Raw genomic sequence first — 19,680 nt, forward strand, 5'->3', positions numbered from 1 at the left:
CATTGCATTTTAATTTATATAAATGGCTTTGGGATGTGGTGGATCTCCTTTACCAACCTTGACACCTGGGAGCTGCAGCCTGGGCTGTGGCCAGTTGCTCACCCTGGGGTCTTCTCTGGAGAAATGTCCTTGGTAGACAGGGGTCCTTACCCAGAGAGGCCCGGGACCCCTCATCCCCAGGGGTTACAAAAGCCACCACCTTTGTCCCAAGGCAGGATGTCTCTCACAAGGTTTGCTCTCTGTGGATGAGGCAAGATAGGTGTGTACGAGCCCCATCTTTGCACCCCTTCTTTCCTCGCAGGCTGCCCCCAAGAGCACCCCTCACTGAACCACGGTCCCCACATCCCTGCCTCAGTCTCTGTCACCAGGAACCTCACCTAAGCCAGTCTCATATTTTCTGACTTTTCCACTAGGTTCTCCCTCTATGTTTTAAATTTATTATTATTTTTTTAGTCGTGGTCACATATCTTAAAGTTTGTCCCTTTCACCATTTTTTAGTATCAAGTTCAGTGACGTGAATTACTTTCATAATAATATTTTGCCTCCATCACTACGTTCCATTACTAAATTGTTTTCATTGCCCCACATGGAAGCTCTTTATCCATTAAGCAATAATTTTCTGTTCTCTCCCTCTCCCCACCCAGCCCTTGTTGACTTCTAATCTACTGTCTGTCTCTATGAAATTTGCTTGTTCTAGGACTTTTGTGTATGTGGAATCTTACAATATTTGTCCTGCTGTGTCTGGCTTATTTCCCTCAACCTGACGTCTTCAAGTTTCATCCATGTTGGAACATGCATCAGAACTTCATATCTTGTTATAGCTGAATAATACTCCGTTGTGTGGTCATACCACCATATTTGGATTTTGTTCATCCATTCATCCATCAATGGATGCTTGGGTTGCTTCCACCTTTTGGGTGTTGTGAATAATTCTAGGTATCTGTTTGAGCCCCTGTTTTCAATTCTGTTGAGTATATATATGCCTGGGAATGAGATGGCTGGGTCATATGGGAATTCTATGTCTGACTTTTTGAGGGACCACGAAACTGTCGTCCACAGTGGCTGCACCATTTTACATTCCACCAGCAGTGCAGGAGAGCCCCATCTCTCCAGGCCCTCACCAGCATTGGCTATTTTCCACGATGTAACAGTAGCCATCCTCGTGAGTGTGCATCAGTTCTGTGTCTCTAAGTTCCATCTAAAATGCCACCCTGCACCCAGTTCCTTGCTTCTCTCCGATTGGACTCCTCCCTGGTGGGAGGGGGCGGTGGGAGGAAGCGCCACCATTCTTCACTGTCCCCTCCCTCTGGGATGGACGCTCAGGCCACCGCCAGTATCACTCGGTCAACATCCTCAGGCAGGTCCCCTGGGGACCCGTGTGGCACTTTCCCTGAGGTAGACACTGTGCTGGTTTGAATCTGTTATGTATTCCACAAAAGCTATGTTCTTTTAATCAAGTCTTGTGGGGGAAGATCTATTATGGGTGGGACTTTTTTTTTTTTTTAATTAAATTCAGTTTTATTGAAATACATTCACACACCATACAATCATCCGTGATATACAATCCACTGTCCACAGTATGATAACATAGTTATGCGTTCATCACCACAGTCTATCTCTGAACATTTTCCTTACATCAGAAAGAACCAGAACAAGAATAAAAAATAAAAGTGAAAAAAGAACACCCAAATCATCCCCCCATCCCACCCCATTTGTCCTTTAGTTTTTATCCCCATTCCTCCACTCATCCATACACTAGCTAAAGGGGGTGTGATCCACAAGGTCTTCACAATCACACTTTCACCCCTTGTAATCTACATTATTATATAATTGTCTTCAGGAGTCCAGACTGCTGGGTTGGAGTTTGGTAGTTTCAGATATTTACTTCCAGCTATTCCAATACATTAAAGCCTAATGTTATTAGAGGTGTTATCTATATAGTGCATAAGAATGTCCACCAGAGTGACCTCTCGACTCCATTTGGAATCTCTCAGCCACTGAAACTGTTTCATCTCATTTTGCATCCCCCTTTTGGTCAAGAAGATACTCTCAGTCCCACGATGCTGGGTCCACATTCATCCCCGGGAGTCGTACTCTGCGTTGCCAGGGAGATTTACACCCCTGGGAGTCGGGTCCCACGTAGGGGGGAGGGCAGCAAGTTCACCTGTCGAGATGGCTCAGTTAGAGAGAGAGAGGGCCACATCTGAGCAACAAAGAGGCACTCGGGGAGACTCTCAGGCACCATTACATACAAGTTTAGACTCTCCTTTGTGGTAATGAGCTTCATAAGGGCAAGTCCCATGCTAGAGGGCTCAGCACATCAAACCGCCAGTCCCAATGTTTGTGACAACATATGCTAGGGGATCAGCATCTCAAAGTTTACAGATAGGCCTTACAATTCAGGGATAGAGTTAACTGCTGTAAGAGCTTGCAATCTAGGGACTATTACAATTATTGTGTCCACGTTAGGCTATGTTCTAAGATTCAATTCTGAGTTTTCACATTGTAGTTAGTCCATATTGGTGAGGCATCATCCCTCTCACCATGTTTTCTCCAACACTTTTACTCCTATATATATATTTTCCTACAATTTTAGAGAGTTATATTCACATACCATACATTTATCCACAGTGTAGAATCAGTTGTTCATGGTATCATCATAAAGTTGTACATTTATCACCACAATCAGCATTTGAACATACTGATTACTACAAGAAAAATTGTTTTTTTTTTTTTTTTTTAGCAATAAGAAAAAATGATAAAAAGAAAAATAACATGTCATACAATACAATATACTACTAAGGACAGCAAATAACACCACTACCAAGAATCCCATATTACTCCCCTATATCCCCTTCTCGTATACATTTAGCATTGGCGTATTGCCTTTGTTACATTTAATGGAGGTATATTACAATGTTACTGTTGACCGTAGACTCCAGTTTGCTTTGATTATGTTTTTTCCTGAATACCATCCCTTTTTCAAATTTCTACATGGTTGACATTCATTTGCTTTCCCACATGCAAAAACATTTTTATATTTGTATATTTAGTAACAGTCATTGGCCACTCCAGTTTTTGCCACGTTATACAGTCCCAGTCTCTATCATCTATCTTTACCTCTGGTGTCATACATTCTCCTATCCCACCTCTTTCAGCTTTACTCACAGACATCTTTGTTCAGTGTACTTACAATACCGTGCTACCATCACACAGTATTATCCTGTCTATTTCTGGATCTATGCAATCAATCCTAAACATTCTGTAGTCCTTCAGCATCAAATGGCTGATCTCTGCCCTCTTTCTATCTCCTGGTCGCCTGTGTTGTCAGCTTTTAACTCCCAAAGTTTCTTCATTAATGTCTGTTCATATTAGTGAGACCATACAGAATCTGTCCTTTTGTTTCTGGCTAACTTCACTCAACATAATGTCCTCAAGGTTCGTCCACATTATTACATGATCCATGTCTTTGTTCTGTCTTACAGCTGCGTAATATTCCATCATGTGTATATACCACAGTTTGTTTATCCACTTGTCCTTTGATGGACATTTGGGCTGTTTCCATCTCTTGGCAATTGTGAATAATGCTGCAATAAACACTGGTTTACAAATGTCTGTCTGTGTCTTAAGTTTCAGTTCCTCTGAGTATATACCCAGCAATGGAATAGCTGGGTCATATGCTAAATCTATATTTAGCTTCCTGAGGAACCTCCATACTGTCTTCCAGAGTGGTTGCACCATTCTACATTCCCACCAACAATGAATAAGTGTGCCTCTTTCTCCACATCCTCTCCAGCACTTGTCATTTTCTGTTTTTTGGATAATGGCCATTCTGGTAGGTGTGAGATGATATCTCATTGTGGTTTTGATTTGCATTTCCTTAATAGCCGGTGAAGTTGAGCATTTTTTCATATGCTTTTGAGCCATTTGTATTTCCTCTTCAGAAAAATGTCTGTTCATGTCTTTTGCCCATTTTTTAATTGGATTGTTTGTCTTTCTGTTATTGAGATGCAGGATTCCTTTATATATTCAGGATATTAAACCCTTATCTGATATGTGGTTTGCAAATATCATCTCCCATTGTGCAGGTTGCCTTTTGACTTTTCTGACAAAGTCCTTTGATGTACAAAAGTGTTTAATTTTGAGGAGATCCCATTTGTCTATTTGTTCTTTGGTTGCTCGTGCCTTGGGTGTGAGGTCTAAGAAACCACCTCCTTTCACAAGATCTTTAAGATATTGCCCTACATTTTCTTCTAAGAGTTTTATGGTCTTGGTGCTAATGTTTAGGTCTTTGATCCACTTTGAGTTAATTTTGGTATAAGGTGTGAGATGGACATCCTCTTTCATTCTTTTGGAAATGGATATCCAGTTCTCCAAACACCATTTATTGAACAGGGTGCTCTTTCCCGGTTGCTTCGGCTTCACTGCCTTATCAAAGATCAGTTGTCCATAGATGTGAGGGTCTACTTCTGAACACTCAATTGGATTCCATTGATCAGTATATCTGTCCTTATGCCAGTACCATGCTGTTTTGAGCACTGTAGCTTTGTAATATGCTTCAAAGTCAGGTAGTGTGAGACCTCCCACTTCACTCCTCTTTCTCAAGACGTTTTTGGCTATTTGGGGCACCTTACCCTTCCAAATAAATTTAGTTATTGGTTTTTCTATTTCTGTAAAGTAAGTTGTTGGGATTTGAATTGGTATTGCATTGAATCTGTAAATCAGTTTAGGTAAAATTGCCATCTTAACTATATTTAGTCTTCCAATCCATGAACATGGTATGTTCTTCCATTTTTTCAGGTCTTGTTCAATTTCTTTTAACAGTTTCTTATAGTTTTCTATGTAAAGGTCTTTTGTGTCCTTGGTTAAGTTTATTCCTAAATACTTGATTCTTTTGGTTGCTATTGTAAATAGGATTTTTTTCTTGATTTCCTCCTCTTGTTGCACATTACTTGTGTATAGGAGCACTACAGATTTTTGCGTGTTGATCTTGTAGCCTGCTACTTTGCTGTATTCATTGACTAGTTATAGTAGCTTTGCTGTAGATTTTTCTGGATTTCCTACATATAGAATCATGTCATCTGCAAATAGTGAAAGTTTTACTTCTTCCTCTCCAATTTGGATGCCTTTTATTTCTTTTTCTTGCCTAATTGCTCTAGCTAGAACTTCCAGCACAATGTTGAATAGCAATGGTGATAGTGGGCATCCCTGTCTTGTTCCTGATCTTAGAGGAAAAGCTTTCAGTCTCTCCCCATTGAGTGTGATGTTAGCTGTGGGTTTTTCATATATTGCGTTTATCATATTGAAAAAGTTCCCTTCTATTCCTATCCTTTGAAGTGTTTTCATCAGGAAAGGATGTTGAATTTTGTCAAATGCCTTTTCTGCATCAATCGAGACGATCATGTGGTTCTTCTGCTTTGATTTATTGATGTGGTGTATTACATTAATTGATTTTCTTGTGTTGAACCAGCCTTGCATACCTGGAATAAATCCCACCTGGTTGTGGTGTATAATTCTTTTAATGTGCTGCTGGATTCGATTTGCGAGTATTTTGTTGAGGATTTTTGCGTCTATATTCATTAAAGAAATTGGTCTATAATTTTCTTTTTTTGTAGTATCTTTGCCTGGTTTTGGTATTAGGGTGATGATGGCTTCATAGAAAGAGTTAGGTAGCTTTCCCTCTTCTTCAATTTTTTTGAAGAGATTGAGCAGGATTGGTACTAATTCGTTCTTGAATGCTTGGTAGAATTCACATGGGAAACCATCTGGTCCTGGGCTTTTCCTTTTTGGGAGCTTTTTGATGACTGACTCAATCTCTTTACTTGTGATTGGTTTGTTGAGGTCATCTATTTCTTCTTGAGTTAATGTTGGTTGTTTATGCTTTTCTAGGAAGTTGTCCATTTCATCTAAGTTGTCTAGTTTATTAGCATATAGTTGCTCATAGTATCTTCTCATTATCTCCTTAATTTCTGCAGGGTCGGTAGTTATATTTCCTTTCCCATTTCTGATTGCATTTATGTGCATCTGCTCTCTCTTTTTTTTTGTTAGCCTAGCCAGTGGTCCATCGATTTTATTGATTTTCTCAAAGAACCAACTTCTGGTTTTGTTGATTCTCTCTATTGTTTTCCTGTTCTCAATTGCATTTATTTCTGCTCTAATCTTTGTTATTTCTTCCCTTCTGCTTGCTTTGGGGTTAGTTTGCTGTTCTTTCTCTAATTCCTCCAGGTGAGCAGTTAACTCTTATGGGTGGGACCTTTTGATTAGATTATTTCCACAGAGATGTGACCCTGCCCATTCAAAGTGGGTCTTGATTAGTTTCCCGGCATCGTTTATGAGAGGATAAAAGGCAGGGACATTTTGCAGAGTGCTTGGAGACGCTTGGAAAGAAAATGCGCAGAGATATTTTGGAGAACCAGGAGAGAAGCTAAGAGATGAAATCCAGAGTTTGCCCCAGAGAAGCTAAAAGAGGATCCCCAGACACTGAGAGAGAAAAGCCCTGGGAGAACAAGCAAGGGCACACAGGAGCTGAGAGAGAGCAGCTAAGACAGAAACCCAGAGACATTTTGGAGAAAGCAATGGAAATGAGAAGCTAACCATGGGAAAGAAGGTTCAGCAGAGCAAGCCATGTGCTGTCCCATATGACAGAGGAACCCCAGGTGCCATCAACCTTTCAGAGAGGGTATTATCCTGTTGATGCCTTAATTGGGACATTTTCATGGCCTTAGAACTGTAAATTTGTGAACTAACAAACCCCATTGTAAAAGCCAATCCATTTCTGGTATTTTGCATTCTGGCAGCTTTAGCAAACTGGAACAAACACCCAGGGTGAAACTGTGGGCATAGGGGGAGCAAATATGGGGTTGTTCTCCAGGAAAATGGCACCTGTCGACACCCGAATAAAAGGGTATGGGTTGCTGTTTCTCCAAGCCCACGCCAGCCCTTGGCTCTCCCTTTCCCTGTGACCTTTCTAAGGCGTGAGTCTGCTCAAGCCCTTCCTGGATTTACACTCCCTTTAGATGTATCCCAGCCTCTCTAGGGGTAAGCCCAGCTCCTTGGCACGCCCAGGACCTCAGGCCTCCTTCTAACTGGGTCTTGGCTGGTCTCCCTGGCTCAGCTCCTGCCCCTCCTCCTTGGCCCTCTTGTCATGACCCTGCCACCACCGACTGGGGAGATGGCTCATTGTCCCCTGGTGGCATCCTGCTCTTTGGCCTTTGTTTTGACCATCCCCCTGCCTTTCCTCCTGCATGCTGACCAGCCACTGAATCTGAATGTCACCTCCTCCAGGAAGCCTCCCCAGCTGTCGCCTCCTCTCTCTCAGCAGGCACGACTCATCCATGGGTGCCCCATCTCAATTTCTGCTCTGTGGTGATGTGGCCGTATTGTAGGTGTTTGTGTTTGGGGTCTACCTCCTTTGAAAAACTGTGATTTGGGGGCTGGGGAGGGTGTCATCTCTGTGCACGGGGAGTGATTTAGAATGAATGGAGGACAAGACTCATCAGGCCCTGCCTTGGTTTCCCAGGGTTGCTATGACAAATCTGGCACAGTGGGTTGGCCAAGCAGCACGCATTTTCTGGCTCATGGTTTGGGAGGCTGGAAGTCCACCATCAAGGGCTCTCAGGCTTTCTCCCGGAGTCTGTGACCTTTTGGTGCTGGCTTGCCACCATCCGTGGGGCTCCTTGGCTTGCACCTCTGCCTCTGTCACATGAGCTCCTCCTGTGGGCTTTTCTCTGACTGCATCCAAATTTCCTCTCTTTCTAAGGACATCATACAGATCACGTCATATGGATTAAGATCCATCTTGACTTGGTTTGGCCCCATCTTCAGTGATAATACCTTCAAAAGGCCCTGTTTACAAATTAATTCACACCCACGGGAACGTGGACTGAGATTGAACCTGTCTTTTGTGGGGGGCGTGACTCAGTCCCCGCTAGCATCAGGAAGTGTTTGAAGAATGAATGGTGGACCAGGCTCCTTGGGTCCTTCCAGCCCATGGTCTTCTATTTGGGGAAGAGGCCTTGTTCCCTCTTTCTCCTGCCCCCTGACGCTCCCTGCCCTGGGTTCCTTTTTGGGGCAATAGCAGGTGTCTGCAAGAGGGGTAGTGAGGGAACAGTGTCCTGAGGGGGCTGTCTCCACGGTGGCATTGGGGCCTTTACAGGGGACGATCTGGAAAGCCCCACGGTGGGCTCTGCAGCTGGAAGTCTCCAAACCTCCTCCCCCCTTGCTTTGCACCTTCCGGCAGTCTGTTAGAGAGACGGCTCACTCTTCCTTCCATTTCTCTGCTGCCCCAGATGTGGGCCCCCCCTTCTTGCTCCTGACTCTCAGGCAAGTCCTTTCTCTTGGAGGCCTCGGTTTCCTCATCTGTTAGATGGGTGCAAATGGCCCTGCCCTGCCAGGTGGCTGGAAGAATCCAGAAGGTGCTCTGTAAGGCCTGTCTTGCACCTGCTCTTGGACCAGCCACCTGGCGACCCCTGCCTGTCCCCAGGGCAGGTGCTTATGGCGGAACGATGTAGTGGGTTAACAGCGTGGGCTGGGTTCCACTACCAGCTCTGTGACCTTCAACAATTCACTGCGTCTTTCTGTGTCTTGGTTGCATCATCTGCAAACGGAGGATAATCAGAGTATCTGAGAGGATCGTGGAGGGTGAATATATGCAAAGTAAAGAGCCTGTAGATGCCGGCATATGGTATGTGGTCAGTAGACTTTGACCGTCATCATCACCATCGTCATGTATTTCCCCGAGTGACCCAGGGCACTTGGGGGGAGTCGTGTTGGGTTCAGGTCCGGTGTTCTTTGCCCTTCTGCACCCAGTATACTGAGGAACTGGCCTGCTCCAGGTCTGTCTTTACTTCCACGGAAAGGGATTCCTGTTCCTGCATTTACAGCAGCAAGGGCAAAAAATGATTTTTTGCGGTCATAGAAGCTGCCCATTTCCTGCGATATAAAATGTATGGGTTTATGCAGGTTGTCCCAGAACAGACCGGGCAGCTATTTTACAAACCCAGCAAGCTCCATGGTGCGGCTTTTTAATTTTTTTTTACCCTGGTTTCTGACTGACTTTTCTAGGGCGCTGCCACTGGAGTCACACCTAACACGATTTATAGCGTCGTGTGCCATAAGTTACGGACAGAGCTGCCGTATACTTCGCGGGTACATGCTCTGGAAAGATGCATGGCAGAATTTCGGTGCGGGAGCTTCAACTCTGAATTCTTGCAGGACCCCCCCCCCCCCCCACCGTGAGAGCCCAGGAGGCCAGGGTGCGTGCAACACATGGTGGTTATGCAGGGAGGGAGAGCAGGGACGGGGGTTTAACTCTGATGGGGAGACCCAGAGGGCTTTGTATCATGTCTCAGGTCAGGATAATGGGAAACTGATGCTGAGATGGGAGGTTGTGGGGAGCAGGGCAGGGTAGAGGGATGTGATGCTCTGGAGCTGGGATGATCCTACAGAGATGTCCCTTGTCGTGGCAAGGGGACCGGCCCTTTGTACCTGCACACTGGAGCTGTCATCATTGCTTGTGGGCTGTTCCCTTCCCCAGGGGGCTGTGGCATAACCTTGAGCCAGGGCAGCTTCTGCACTCCTGGGCATGTCGGGGACCGGGGCGGGCAGCCACCACAGCAGCCACTGCACATGGGCAAGCTGACCTTTCCAGTCTGCAGGTCAGACAGCGTCCTGTCCATCCTGCAGAAGCCTTCCTTGCCCTCCTCTCCCTCTGGGCCAGGCAACTGGGCTCCTCGAGCCACAGGCAGCCTGCAGATAAGAGAATTTCAAGAGCTGAATCAGTTGCCAACATTTGCAAATCGGGAGGCTTCCCATAAAAGCTGAGATTTGCAGCTTCTCTTGAAAACGAAGGCGTGCATCCCTCTGGGAAGAGTAGGGACCAGTGTCCCTTCCCACGGGGCTCAGGCCACCTGCCCCCTCTGTCGGCTTCTCTCGAAGGGGGGCTCTGAGTTTCTGACTCCCCAGGGGCTGCGGAGTAGACTGAACTCTTTATATTATAGCTCACTTGCTCGTTCCATTCACATTTTTGGTGTTCTGGCTGTGCGTTGGTTGCCTGGGGCCCCTGCCCTCGTGGGGCTGAGACTCTAGTGGGGGGAGGGTGGAGAGTGGGTGCTGGGCAGCACGGGGAGGTGGCAGGTCATGCGGTGCATGTAGATGATGTGGTCTGGGGCAGTCTTGGGGGGAGGCAGAGTCTCGGGCAGAGACGTGCTTGGACCAAAAAATGGTCACTTGGTGAAAATCCAGGGAGAGGGTCTTGTCCTGTACAGGACAGAGATCGATGGGGCCCCCGAGGAAGCCAAGCCCGCCAGTGATCCATGCCGGGTTGTCCCCGACAGCCCACGTGGATGTGGGTTTCCGCAACCCTGCACAGGCACCCCTCTTCTGGCTTCCTGCAGAATGTCAGCTCGGGGATATATGTGGCCCTGGACCTTTCTGATTGGCTTCTGTGTAGCAGAAAATGTCAGGCCAGAGAACAGAGGTAACTAGTATTGTACAAATTCAGCCTCCTGGGTTGAGGTTTGCATCTTTTCCTCCTGTCCTCCTTCCTCCCCCATCCCCCTTCCTCCTCCCCCTCCTGCCTCCTCCTCCACTCCCCCCTCCCCCTTCTCCCTCCTCCTCCCCTTCTCACTCCTCCTCCCCTTCTCCCTCCTCCTCCCCTTCTCACTCCTCCTCCCCACTCTCCCTCCTCCTCCCCCACTCCCCGTTCTCCCCCTCTCCCTCCTCCTCCCCCTTTCCCTCCTCTCCCCTCTCCCTCCTTCTACCCTCCACCCACCTCCTTCCCCATCCCCTCCTCTTCCCCTCTCTCCCTCCTTTTCCCCCCTCCTTTCCCTCACCCCTGTTTTTGCTCTACCCCTTCTGCTATCCCCTCATTTTCCTTCCCCTCCTCCCCTTCCGATCACCCTCCTCCCCTTCTCTTCCCCTTCTTCCAGCCCTGGTAGGAACCACCCCCAGGAGTGGAGACCCACAGCTGGTTCCTGACCTCCAGCACCTGGTTCTGCCTCTGACAGGGGCGACTTCTGCTAGAACGACGAGAGCGCCTCGCAGAAGTCTCCCTGCCAGCACGACTGTTCTAATTAGTCATATTTTGAAAGCAGATCTGCTTAATTGCAAGCAGTCCTAAATATTGGTATGTAAATACAATCATTAATAAGTGCACGTGTAGAGAGACTTCTCCCACCGAGTGCCACAGCACCTGTTTCCTGCTGACCATCTCTTCGGTGGCTTAGGCAGGACAGCCGGGCCACGCTGGCCCCCGTGGTTGCAAAGAGCAGAGGCGGGGATGGGGCAATTTTGGGAACCGATGGAGTGATTCCAATGAGGCGAGTTCTTACTGGCAGGAAAACAATGTAATGGGTCTTCTGTGACCATCCAGTTAATATACACTTAGTAAAGACATTTATGGCTTGAACCCTCCATCCATCAACCTGCCTCCCAGCCCGCGGTGGGGTGGAGGTGGGGTGTCGATCATACTTCGGTGATTTAGAGATGCAGCCTTGGTGGAAATGCCGGTCACCTGCAAGACACTCTGGGGCCCCGTCCCATCCCTGCTTTCGTGGCACGGTGGAGAACACAACACTGGGCTTAGCCTAGGCCTGGAGTCCAGTTTACGAATTGCACTCACCGGCATCATGGCCCTAAACTGTGCCTCAGTTTCCCCATTTACGGGAATGCAGGTGACCACATCTCCCCAGCACGGTGTGGGCTGGTTCACAGATGTGTATTGAGCACCTGCTGGGTGCCAGGATGTTCTTGTGGGAAATGCCAGTGTGCCCGGTGCCTGTTTTGCAGACATGGTGGAAGGTGGAGCGGAGAGGTTGGCAGGGGCCATGGGAGGGGGCAGTGGCGTTAGGATTTTATTCCAGTCGCTGTGGGAAAGCATTGGGTCATGTTGAGCATGGACAATACAATCTGATTTATCGTACTGAAAGTCCTCTCTGGCTGCGGTGGGAGAACACGCTGTGGGGAGGTGAGATGGGGGCTGTGCATCGGCCGGTGAGAGATAACGGGGAGTAGCGTGGGGGTGAACAGAGCTCAGGCACATCCCCCAGGGCGAGAGGGTGATGTCGTGGAATCAAGGAGGATGCCAAGAGTGTGTCTTGAGTAAGGGGAGTGGCTGGCGGTGGCAGCTGCTACAGTGGGAAAGGCAGTTGGGGGACGGGGTTTATAATTGGGGATGGGGGACAGTGGTTCTATTTTGTCCGTGCTAAATTTGGGATGCCTGTTAAACTTCCAGGAGCTCATGGCGGGTGTGTGGGGGTGTGCTAACTGGGAACCTGGCATTCATTCATTCATCAAACAAACATCCATGGACCCACTTTGTGCCAGTTATGGGGGAGGGTAATGGAAAGGAAAGGCACAGAACCTGCCACCCTCCGTGGTCCAGTGGGTGGATAGGCATGTGCAGATAGAGGAAAGGGCTTCGGGAGCCGAGTGTTGTTTCAAACACTGAGCATTTCTGGAATGATGCTGTGATTTTTGGGGGTATGTCCACTACAGGCAGAATCAAACACTGCTTTATTTATTAAGGCAAATATTTAAGTTTTTCCATCTGCATACCAGTTGGGGATTTCAGACATCTTTTGTCTGGATTCCTGCTTGGTATCCATCCTTAGGGAAAGGGATGGGGATGGAGCGGGGAGTGTGAGATGCCTCGTTTTCCCTACTGGTGATGCTTCTCACCAGCTGGAGTTCCCTGATTCTGTCTTCTCTGGGTTCTAGATTTTTGACCCAATTGTTCAGGGACTCTGGGTTCAGAGAACTTCTAAGACTCAAGCATGCACCCTGCTCCTCTTTGCCTGTCCTTCTTGGACCAGATGGGTGGAGCAGGGACCTTTGGGTCCAGGGTGAGCCCAGGGAACACAGACACTGCAAGGATGTTGTCCCTGAGTCTCTCTGAGCTTTCCCCTGGCTCTCCAAGGCCGGGAGCAGGGCAGGTGGGAAGGGGGGGCAGGGTTAGGATTCAGCTGACGCCAGCCTGGGTTCAGCCTCTTTCACAGGCGAGTCTGAGTGCTGAACTGAGTTCAGGGGCTGTGTGGGACAGAGCACGATTAGGTGACCAACGTGTGAGACCCGTAGGGTCATGCTTCAGATGGTCTGAGAAACTGTTGCATCCTTGGGAACTGCCTGCCGTTCTGAAATTGTATGTCTTTTGGAGAATGTTCGTCTGTCTCTATATCTGTTTGTCTTTGTCTCACATATACACGCACCCAATGAGAAGGTTCTTATGGACAACTTATATGTAAATATCATGTATATGAGAATAAACATTTGGGGACATTTGTCCCTTGTCCCCAGCTGTTGTGAGATGTGCATCCAGGAGGGTTTGGCATCATGCTTCTTAGGCTTATTAAGAGCTGCCACTCTTTGAACCCTTTTTATGTGCCAGGCAGGGTGCTAAGCATTTTATATACACCATCTCATTTAACCCTCCCAGCAACACTGAGAGGCCGGCATTGAGCATCCCTGTTTTACGGATCGGAAGACTGGGCACAGAGAGGTTAGGGAACTTGCCTGAGAACACACAGCAAGTTGGCTGAGGTCTCCTGCAAAGCCCAGGGTTTAGCGCGCAGCCTGCCCTCTTGTGGAGGAGCAGGGAAGTAGCCTTGGGCCCTTGCCGCAGGGAGCCACACCCTCTCCTTCCCACCTGGCCCTGGCCTGCTCAGGGAGGCTTTCCCTGCCACCCTGCACCCCAGGGGTCCCCACCTCCGGTCTGTGCCTTGCTTTGCTCCATTGCATTTACCATCTGACAGGCCTTACGTTTTATCCTTCAGATTTTTGTTTCTGGTCCATTTTTTTGTCTCCCCACCAATGGCCTCGGCTCCCCAGCACCTGGCACAGCGTGCTACCCCATGAGCATTGGGGAGGGGGTGGTGAAATACCCTGAAGGCTGGTTTGTGAAGAGAGCCCCAGCCCTGCCCTGAGTGACAGAAGGTGCCAAGAGGCATTGCTGCAAGGAGCTCTGGCTCTGGACTGCCCAGGTTCAAACCCACCCCAGACTAACGGCACCAGGGCTGGAGGCAGATATTGTCTTCTCAGCCTCAGTTCCTCACCCTCAAAATGGGGATAAGTGGTGGGACTGACACCAGGATTATAAACCACTTAGAGCAGTGGCTGACTCATGAAAGCATTCTGCGCACTTAGATCGTTGTAATTGTATAATTGTATAGAATGTATGATTACGGGTGATGGGATTATATCGTATGTGCTATATGTTATATTATAATAGTTCTCTATTATTTTGCTTTTTTCTAGAAGTAACTTCAGCTAAGGGTCCGCGTGTTAAGACAGAGTCTCACAACCTTGGTAACTTCGACATTTGGGGCTGGATTACTGTCTGTCGTGGGGGGGCTGTCCTGTGACAGGGAGATGTTTAGCAGCATCCCTGGCCTCTACCCATTAGATGCCCGCAGTTCCTCCTCCCCAGGACAGCTAAAACTGTCTCCAGACATTGCCCAGTGTCCCCTTGGGAGGGGGTAGGAATTGCCTCTGATTGAGAACCACTGGTATGAGTTTGAAGCTAGTTGGAAGACCAGGCACCCCGTTATTTTTGGAGCAAGTCAATCATTAAAACACTGAAAATCTTTTTAAAATTTTTTAATTTTTATTTTGTTGTGGTGGTGTGTATATTACACAGAATTTCCCATTTTAGCCATTTTTAAGTACACATCAGTGGCATTAATTATTTTCGCAATGTTGTGCTACCATCACCACCTTCCATTACTAAATTGTTTTCATCACCCAAACGAGAAACTCTTTACCCATTAAGCAATAATTTCTTATTCCCTCCCACCACCACCCCCCAGCCCCTAGTAACCTCCATTCTACTTTCTGTCTCTATGAATTTGCTTATTCTAGATGTTTCATCTAAGTGGAATCTTACAATAGCTGTTCTTTTGTGTATCTGGCTTATTTCACTCAGCCTCATGTCTTCAAGGTTCATCCATGCTGTAGCATGTGCCAGAACATCATTCCTTTTTAGGGCTGAATAATATTCCATTGCACTTATATACCACAGTTTGTTGATCCATTTGTCTGTTGATGGAGTTCTTGGGTTTTTTCCACCCGAAAAGCTTTTCAATCCCCAAGAAAAGTCTGTTTTTACTACTCGGGTCCTTGTGCCCCCTGCACTTCAGTAAAACTTTCTCCAACCTCACTGGATGCTTTGGGCCTTACATTAACCGCAGACTGAACTAACTGCTTGGTGCTACTGTTTGAACTCAGGCACCCATCCTGCCTTTCCTGTAAGGCCTGGGCTTTGGGACAAACCCTTTGGGAGAACTGCTGGGTTCCCAGGACACACGGGCTGCTCCCTCCCTGCCAGGAGCCGTGGCCACACTCCCGGTGCTCCAAGAAGGAGAGACCTCTCCAGCCACCTCTGGAATCAGGGGCCATGTCTCCTGCCCCCTCACCAGGCAGATCTGTCCTTGGGACCCCTGGCGGCAGCACTGAGCCCACCGTCCTCTCTGCCTCTGGGGGAGAGCATCAGTGACCGTCCCTTCCCTTGGGCTGGGGGTGCTGGGGTGGGGGGAGAGGACTCAAGACACAGAGTTCAAGTTGCCTTTGCTTTCCTCCCACATTCAAAGCTGGGTTCTTTGGGAAAGCCCAGAAAATTAGTCTTCCCATCACTGTCATCAATTACCATGACAGTGCAAGCGTAATTAACGGCCCTGAATTATATATTTCAACGTGGGTAAGAGGAGACGTTTAGGTTGTCTATATGTATATATGTTACAGCGCACACAGGGAACCCTGATGTAAACTAGGGACTGTAGTTAATAGTGCAATTGTAATAATATTGTTTCATCAGTTGTAACAAAGGTATCACAGCTGTGCAAGGTATTCATAATGAGGGATAGGGGTGTGTATGGGAACTTGGTATTTTTTGCATGATTTTTCTGTAAACCTGCAACTTCTCTAATTAAAGAAAGAAAGAAATTTAGTCTTTAATGAAAACCAAAGGGGCTTCTAGAACCTTCCTCCTCTCACCTACTTCTGATGTGGAGGTTCAGTACAGCCTTCCAGATGTTTCTGGCTTTTAGACAAGACGTCTCCTCCCTGTGGGCCCCAGCTCTCCTACCTGTTCTGGATGATTGCGAGAGGCAGGGTGAGGGCTGTACGGATGCGGGACTTGATTAGGGCATTTGGGTTGCCAGAAGAAGGCTGTGTGATTGCATAGGGGCTGTCTGGGGTTGTGCACGGAGTTCCTAACTCAGATTCGGCTGCCCTGTACATGGGCTCTGAGGGTTCCGTCCGCGGCCTGGGGAAAATTCCAGCAGCCCCTGGGCCTCAGTTTCCCCCTCTGTAACGAGTGGGCAGGTGGGGCTTTTCCAGGATCCCCGAGCAGAACCCTTGAGACTTGCCAACTGGCGGGGCTCTGTCCTGTGATGTATAACCTACTACAAGTTAACCGTACTTTGGAGTTGGCAGGAGATGAAAGGGGAGAAAAAGGAGGAGGACTTGTCAGTGGAGCGGTTTCATCTGAAATATTTACGACCAGACTTTGTGCTTTGACTCAAACTCTAAAGCCTCTTCACTGAATTGTGGTTTGACTTTGTCTTTGCTCCCTGCCAAGAGTGTGCTTCAGTGAAAATCCCACCTTTCTATCCCTTTTTTTTTCTTTGTAGCAGCTGTACCAATTTCTTGCTAACACCTTTTTTTCAGAGTGATTTGGAATCCCCCCTCCTTTCAGACATGTCTTTTTTTTTTTAATATTTTTTTAAAATTAGGGAAGTTGTAGGTTTACAGAAAAATCATGCAGAGAATACAGAGTTCCCAACCACATCCTCTCACACACCAAGTTTTCCGTATTATTAACACTTTGCATTAGTGTGGTATCTGTTACAATTGATGAAGCCATAGTATTATAATTGTACTATTAATTATAGTTACTGGTTTACATTAGGGTTCACTGTTTGTGTTGTAAAGTCCTAAGGTTTTTTTTTTTTTTAATTTATTCTACTAACATTTGTACAACCTAGAATTTCCCCCTTTTAAACACATGCAAATATATAATTCAGTGGTGTTAATTACATTCACAGTGTTAGTTAAGCATTAATTCCCCTTTTCCTACTCTAACCCCACTATTGGTAACCCATGTTCTACCTTCTGTCTCTCTAAATTTGCTTATTCTAATTATTTCGTATCAGTGAGATCATACAGTATTTGTCCTTTTGTCCCTGGCTTATTTCGCTAGACATGATGTCTTCAGAGTTCATTCATGTTGTCACATGGATCAGAACTCCTTTCCTTTTTACAGCTGAATAATAGTCTGGATATAGCACGTTTTTTTAATCAGTTCATTAACTGATGGACACTCAGGTGGCTTCTGCCCTTTGGCACTTGCAAATAATGTTGCAATGAACATCCATGTTTCCGGCACATCTTGAAGGTCTTACTTGGGGGACACTGCCCCCTTCTCAAGCCGCTGTGAGTAGAGCAGGGAGAAGGGGTCCACGGAGGGAGCCAGCAAGGGGAGGCGGCTCCCCTGAATGCTGCCAGTTGGAGCTCCTCTGCCCATGTCCACGCTGGCCCATGAGCATCTCCTGTCCGTGGCCTTGGGGACCCCAGTTGCATCTGTGGGGCACAGCCCAGCCTACGTGGAGCAGGCTCCTGGTCATCCGTGCAAGTGCACGATTAAACCAATGCCATCATTTATTCCAGTATGAATCGAGATCTCAAAACGACTGGGAAAAACAAAAACAAGATCAAAGAGCAGCCCCAGGAGACTGGGTGGGCTGTTTTTTATTTAAGCAATAAAAAGAAATTTGACCAGTTTTTAAGAGAAAAATTCAGTGTTGTTAATTATGTTCACGATATTGAATTACCATCAACATTATCCATTACCAAACCTTTCCATCACCCCAAATAGGACCTCTGTACCCATTAAGCAAGAACACCCCATTCCCCACCCCTATTACCCCTGGTAACTGCAAATTTACTTTCTGTCTCCTTGATATTTCATATGAGTGGATCATATAGTATTTCACTCAGCCTCATGCTTTCAGGGTTCCTCCATGTTGTTGCATGCAGCAGGACTGCATTCCTTTTTATGGCTGAATAGTATTCCATTGTATGGATAGACCACATTTTGTTTATCTGTTGGTCTGTTGATGGGCACTGAGGTTGCTTCCACTTTCTGCAATTGTGAGTAACACCGTTACGAACATTGGTGTACAAGTATCTGTTGGAGTCCCTGCTTTTGGTTCTTTGGGACATCTGCCTAGGAGTGGGATTGGCTGGTCACATGGTAATTCTCTCTGGTGGGACCTTCTGCTCCCAGAAACCCTGCTCTGTCATCAGGCAATAAAGTTGAGTTGTGGACTGTAATTATATTTGGGGGATGCTAATCCGATCATCGGATTGCCTGCTGGTGGGGAAGCTTCCAAATTCCCCGGTTGGGCGTGGGTTGCTCCTTCTGTAAGTGGAGACGCAGCTTCCATTGGATTGGCTATGTTCCATGCCCTGCCAGCCAGAGCCCAGGCGTCATCCTCTGCGTCTTCATGGGGGCTGTGTGTTGGAAGATCCATTCGAAAAGGTCTCCCCGTAACAGGTCCATTCAACTTGACCGTCACTGCACTCAGAAAAGCTAGAGTGTTGGGTTGCCTTTTAGTTGAATAAATCCTGGCCTTTTAGTCCCCGCCTAATTTAGCTTGAGCCGTGCAGTGAGCTCTGGGAGCCTGCATTTCTCCCACACAACAGTAATCTCCCCGGAAAACGAGGCTATTGATACTTTAAAAATAGAGTTGCTTAAGAGTATCATTACATTTATCACCCTTGTGTGCACTTATACTTTGCATTTTAGAAACCAACCGCGAGCTGTTTCTTATCTAGTATGTTGATGGGTGCAATTTTCATGATAATTGAGTTGAATTTAGTTTTTTCCACGGCGCCAATTTAGTTTTTTCCACGGCGCCATTGAGATGGTTTGTAAAAAGGGGTTGCCGAAGCTTCATTTAACCAGCTCTTCCGATCCTTTCCCTGGTATCACTGTGTCACCCCAGTAGTCACCATCCAAGCTGAGATGGGATGGAGACTGTTCCGGTTTGCCAAAGCTGCCATTACGCAAAATACCAGAAATGGATTGGCTTTTATAAAGGGAATTTATTAGATTACAAATTTACAGTTCTAAGGCCATAAATGTATCCAAACTAATGCATCAGCAAGAGGATAACTTCACTGAAGAAAGGCTGATGGCATCTGGAAAGCCTCTGTCAGCTGGGAAGGCACCTGGCTGGTGTCTGCTGGTCCTTTGCTCCTGGGTTCTGGTTTCAAAATGGCTTTCTCCAAAACGTCTCTGGGATTCTGTCTCTCTTAGCTTCTCTCTCTCAGCTCCTGTGCATCCTTGTTTGTTCTCCCAGGGCGTTTCTCTCTAAGCATCTGGGGATCCTCTCTTAGCTTCTCCGGGGCACACTCTGGGCTTCATCTCTTAGCTCTGCATCTCCCAAGTCCTTCTGTCTGCATCTCCGAGTGTCCGGATCTGTGTGGGCTCTCAGCTCTCTTAAGGACTCCAGTGATCCAATCGAGACCCACCTTGAGTGGGTGGGAAGTATTCACACTTCCATGGAAATAATCTAATCAAAAAGTCTCGCCCACAGTTGGGTGGGTCACATCTCCATGGAAACAACCTAATCAAAAGGTCCCACCACAAAAAGTCTGCATCCAGAAGACTGGATTAAAAGAACA

General features: G+C 47.1%; 1 protein-coding gene across 1 annotated transcript in view; it reads left to right on the forward strand.

Moving 5' to 3' along the window:
* The first annotated feature begins 11,666 nt into the window (after positions 1 to 11,666).
* LOC119527177 (paraneoplastic antigen Ma6E-like) overlaps positions 11,667 to 19,680 on the forward strand; it is a 125,193-nt gene continuing 117,179 nt past the window's right edge. Inside the window, exon 1 of the mRNA XM_037826934.1 lies at positions 11,667 to 11,694. Within this exon, the coding sequence (XP_037682862.1) occupies positions 11,667 to 11,694 (28 nt within the window). The remainder of the gene's footprint in view (positions 11,695 to 19,680) is intronic.

The sequence above is a fragment of the Choloepus didactylus genome, chromosome 1 (genome assembly GCF_015220235.1).
Source record: "Choloepus didactylus isolate mChoDid1 chromosome 1, mChoDid1.pri, whole genome shotgun sequence".
In the NCBI taxonomy this organism is placed as follows: domain Eukaryota; kingdom Metazoa; phylum Chordata; class Mammalia; order Pilosa; family Megalonychidae; genus Choloepus; species Choloepus didactylus.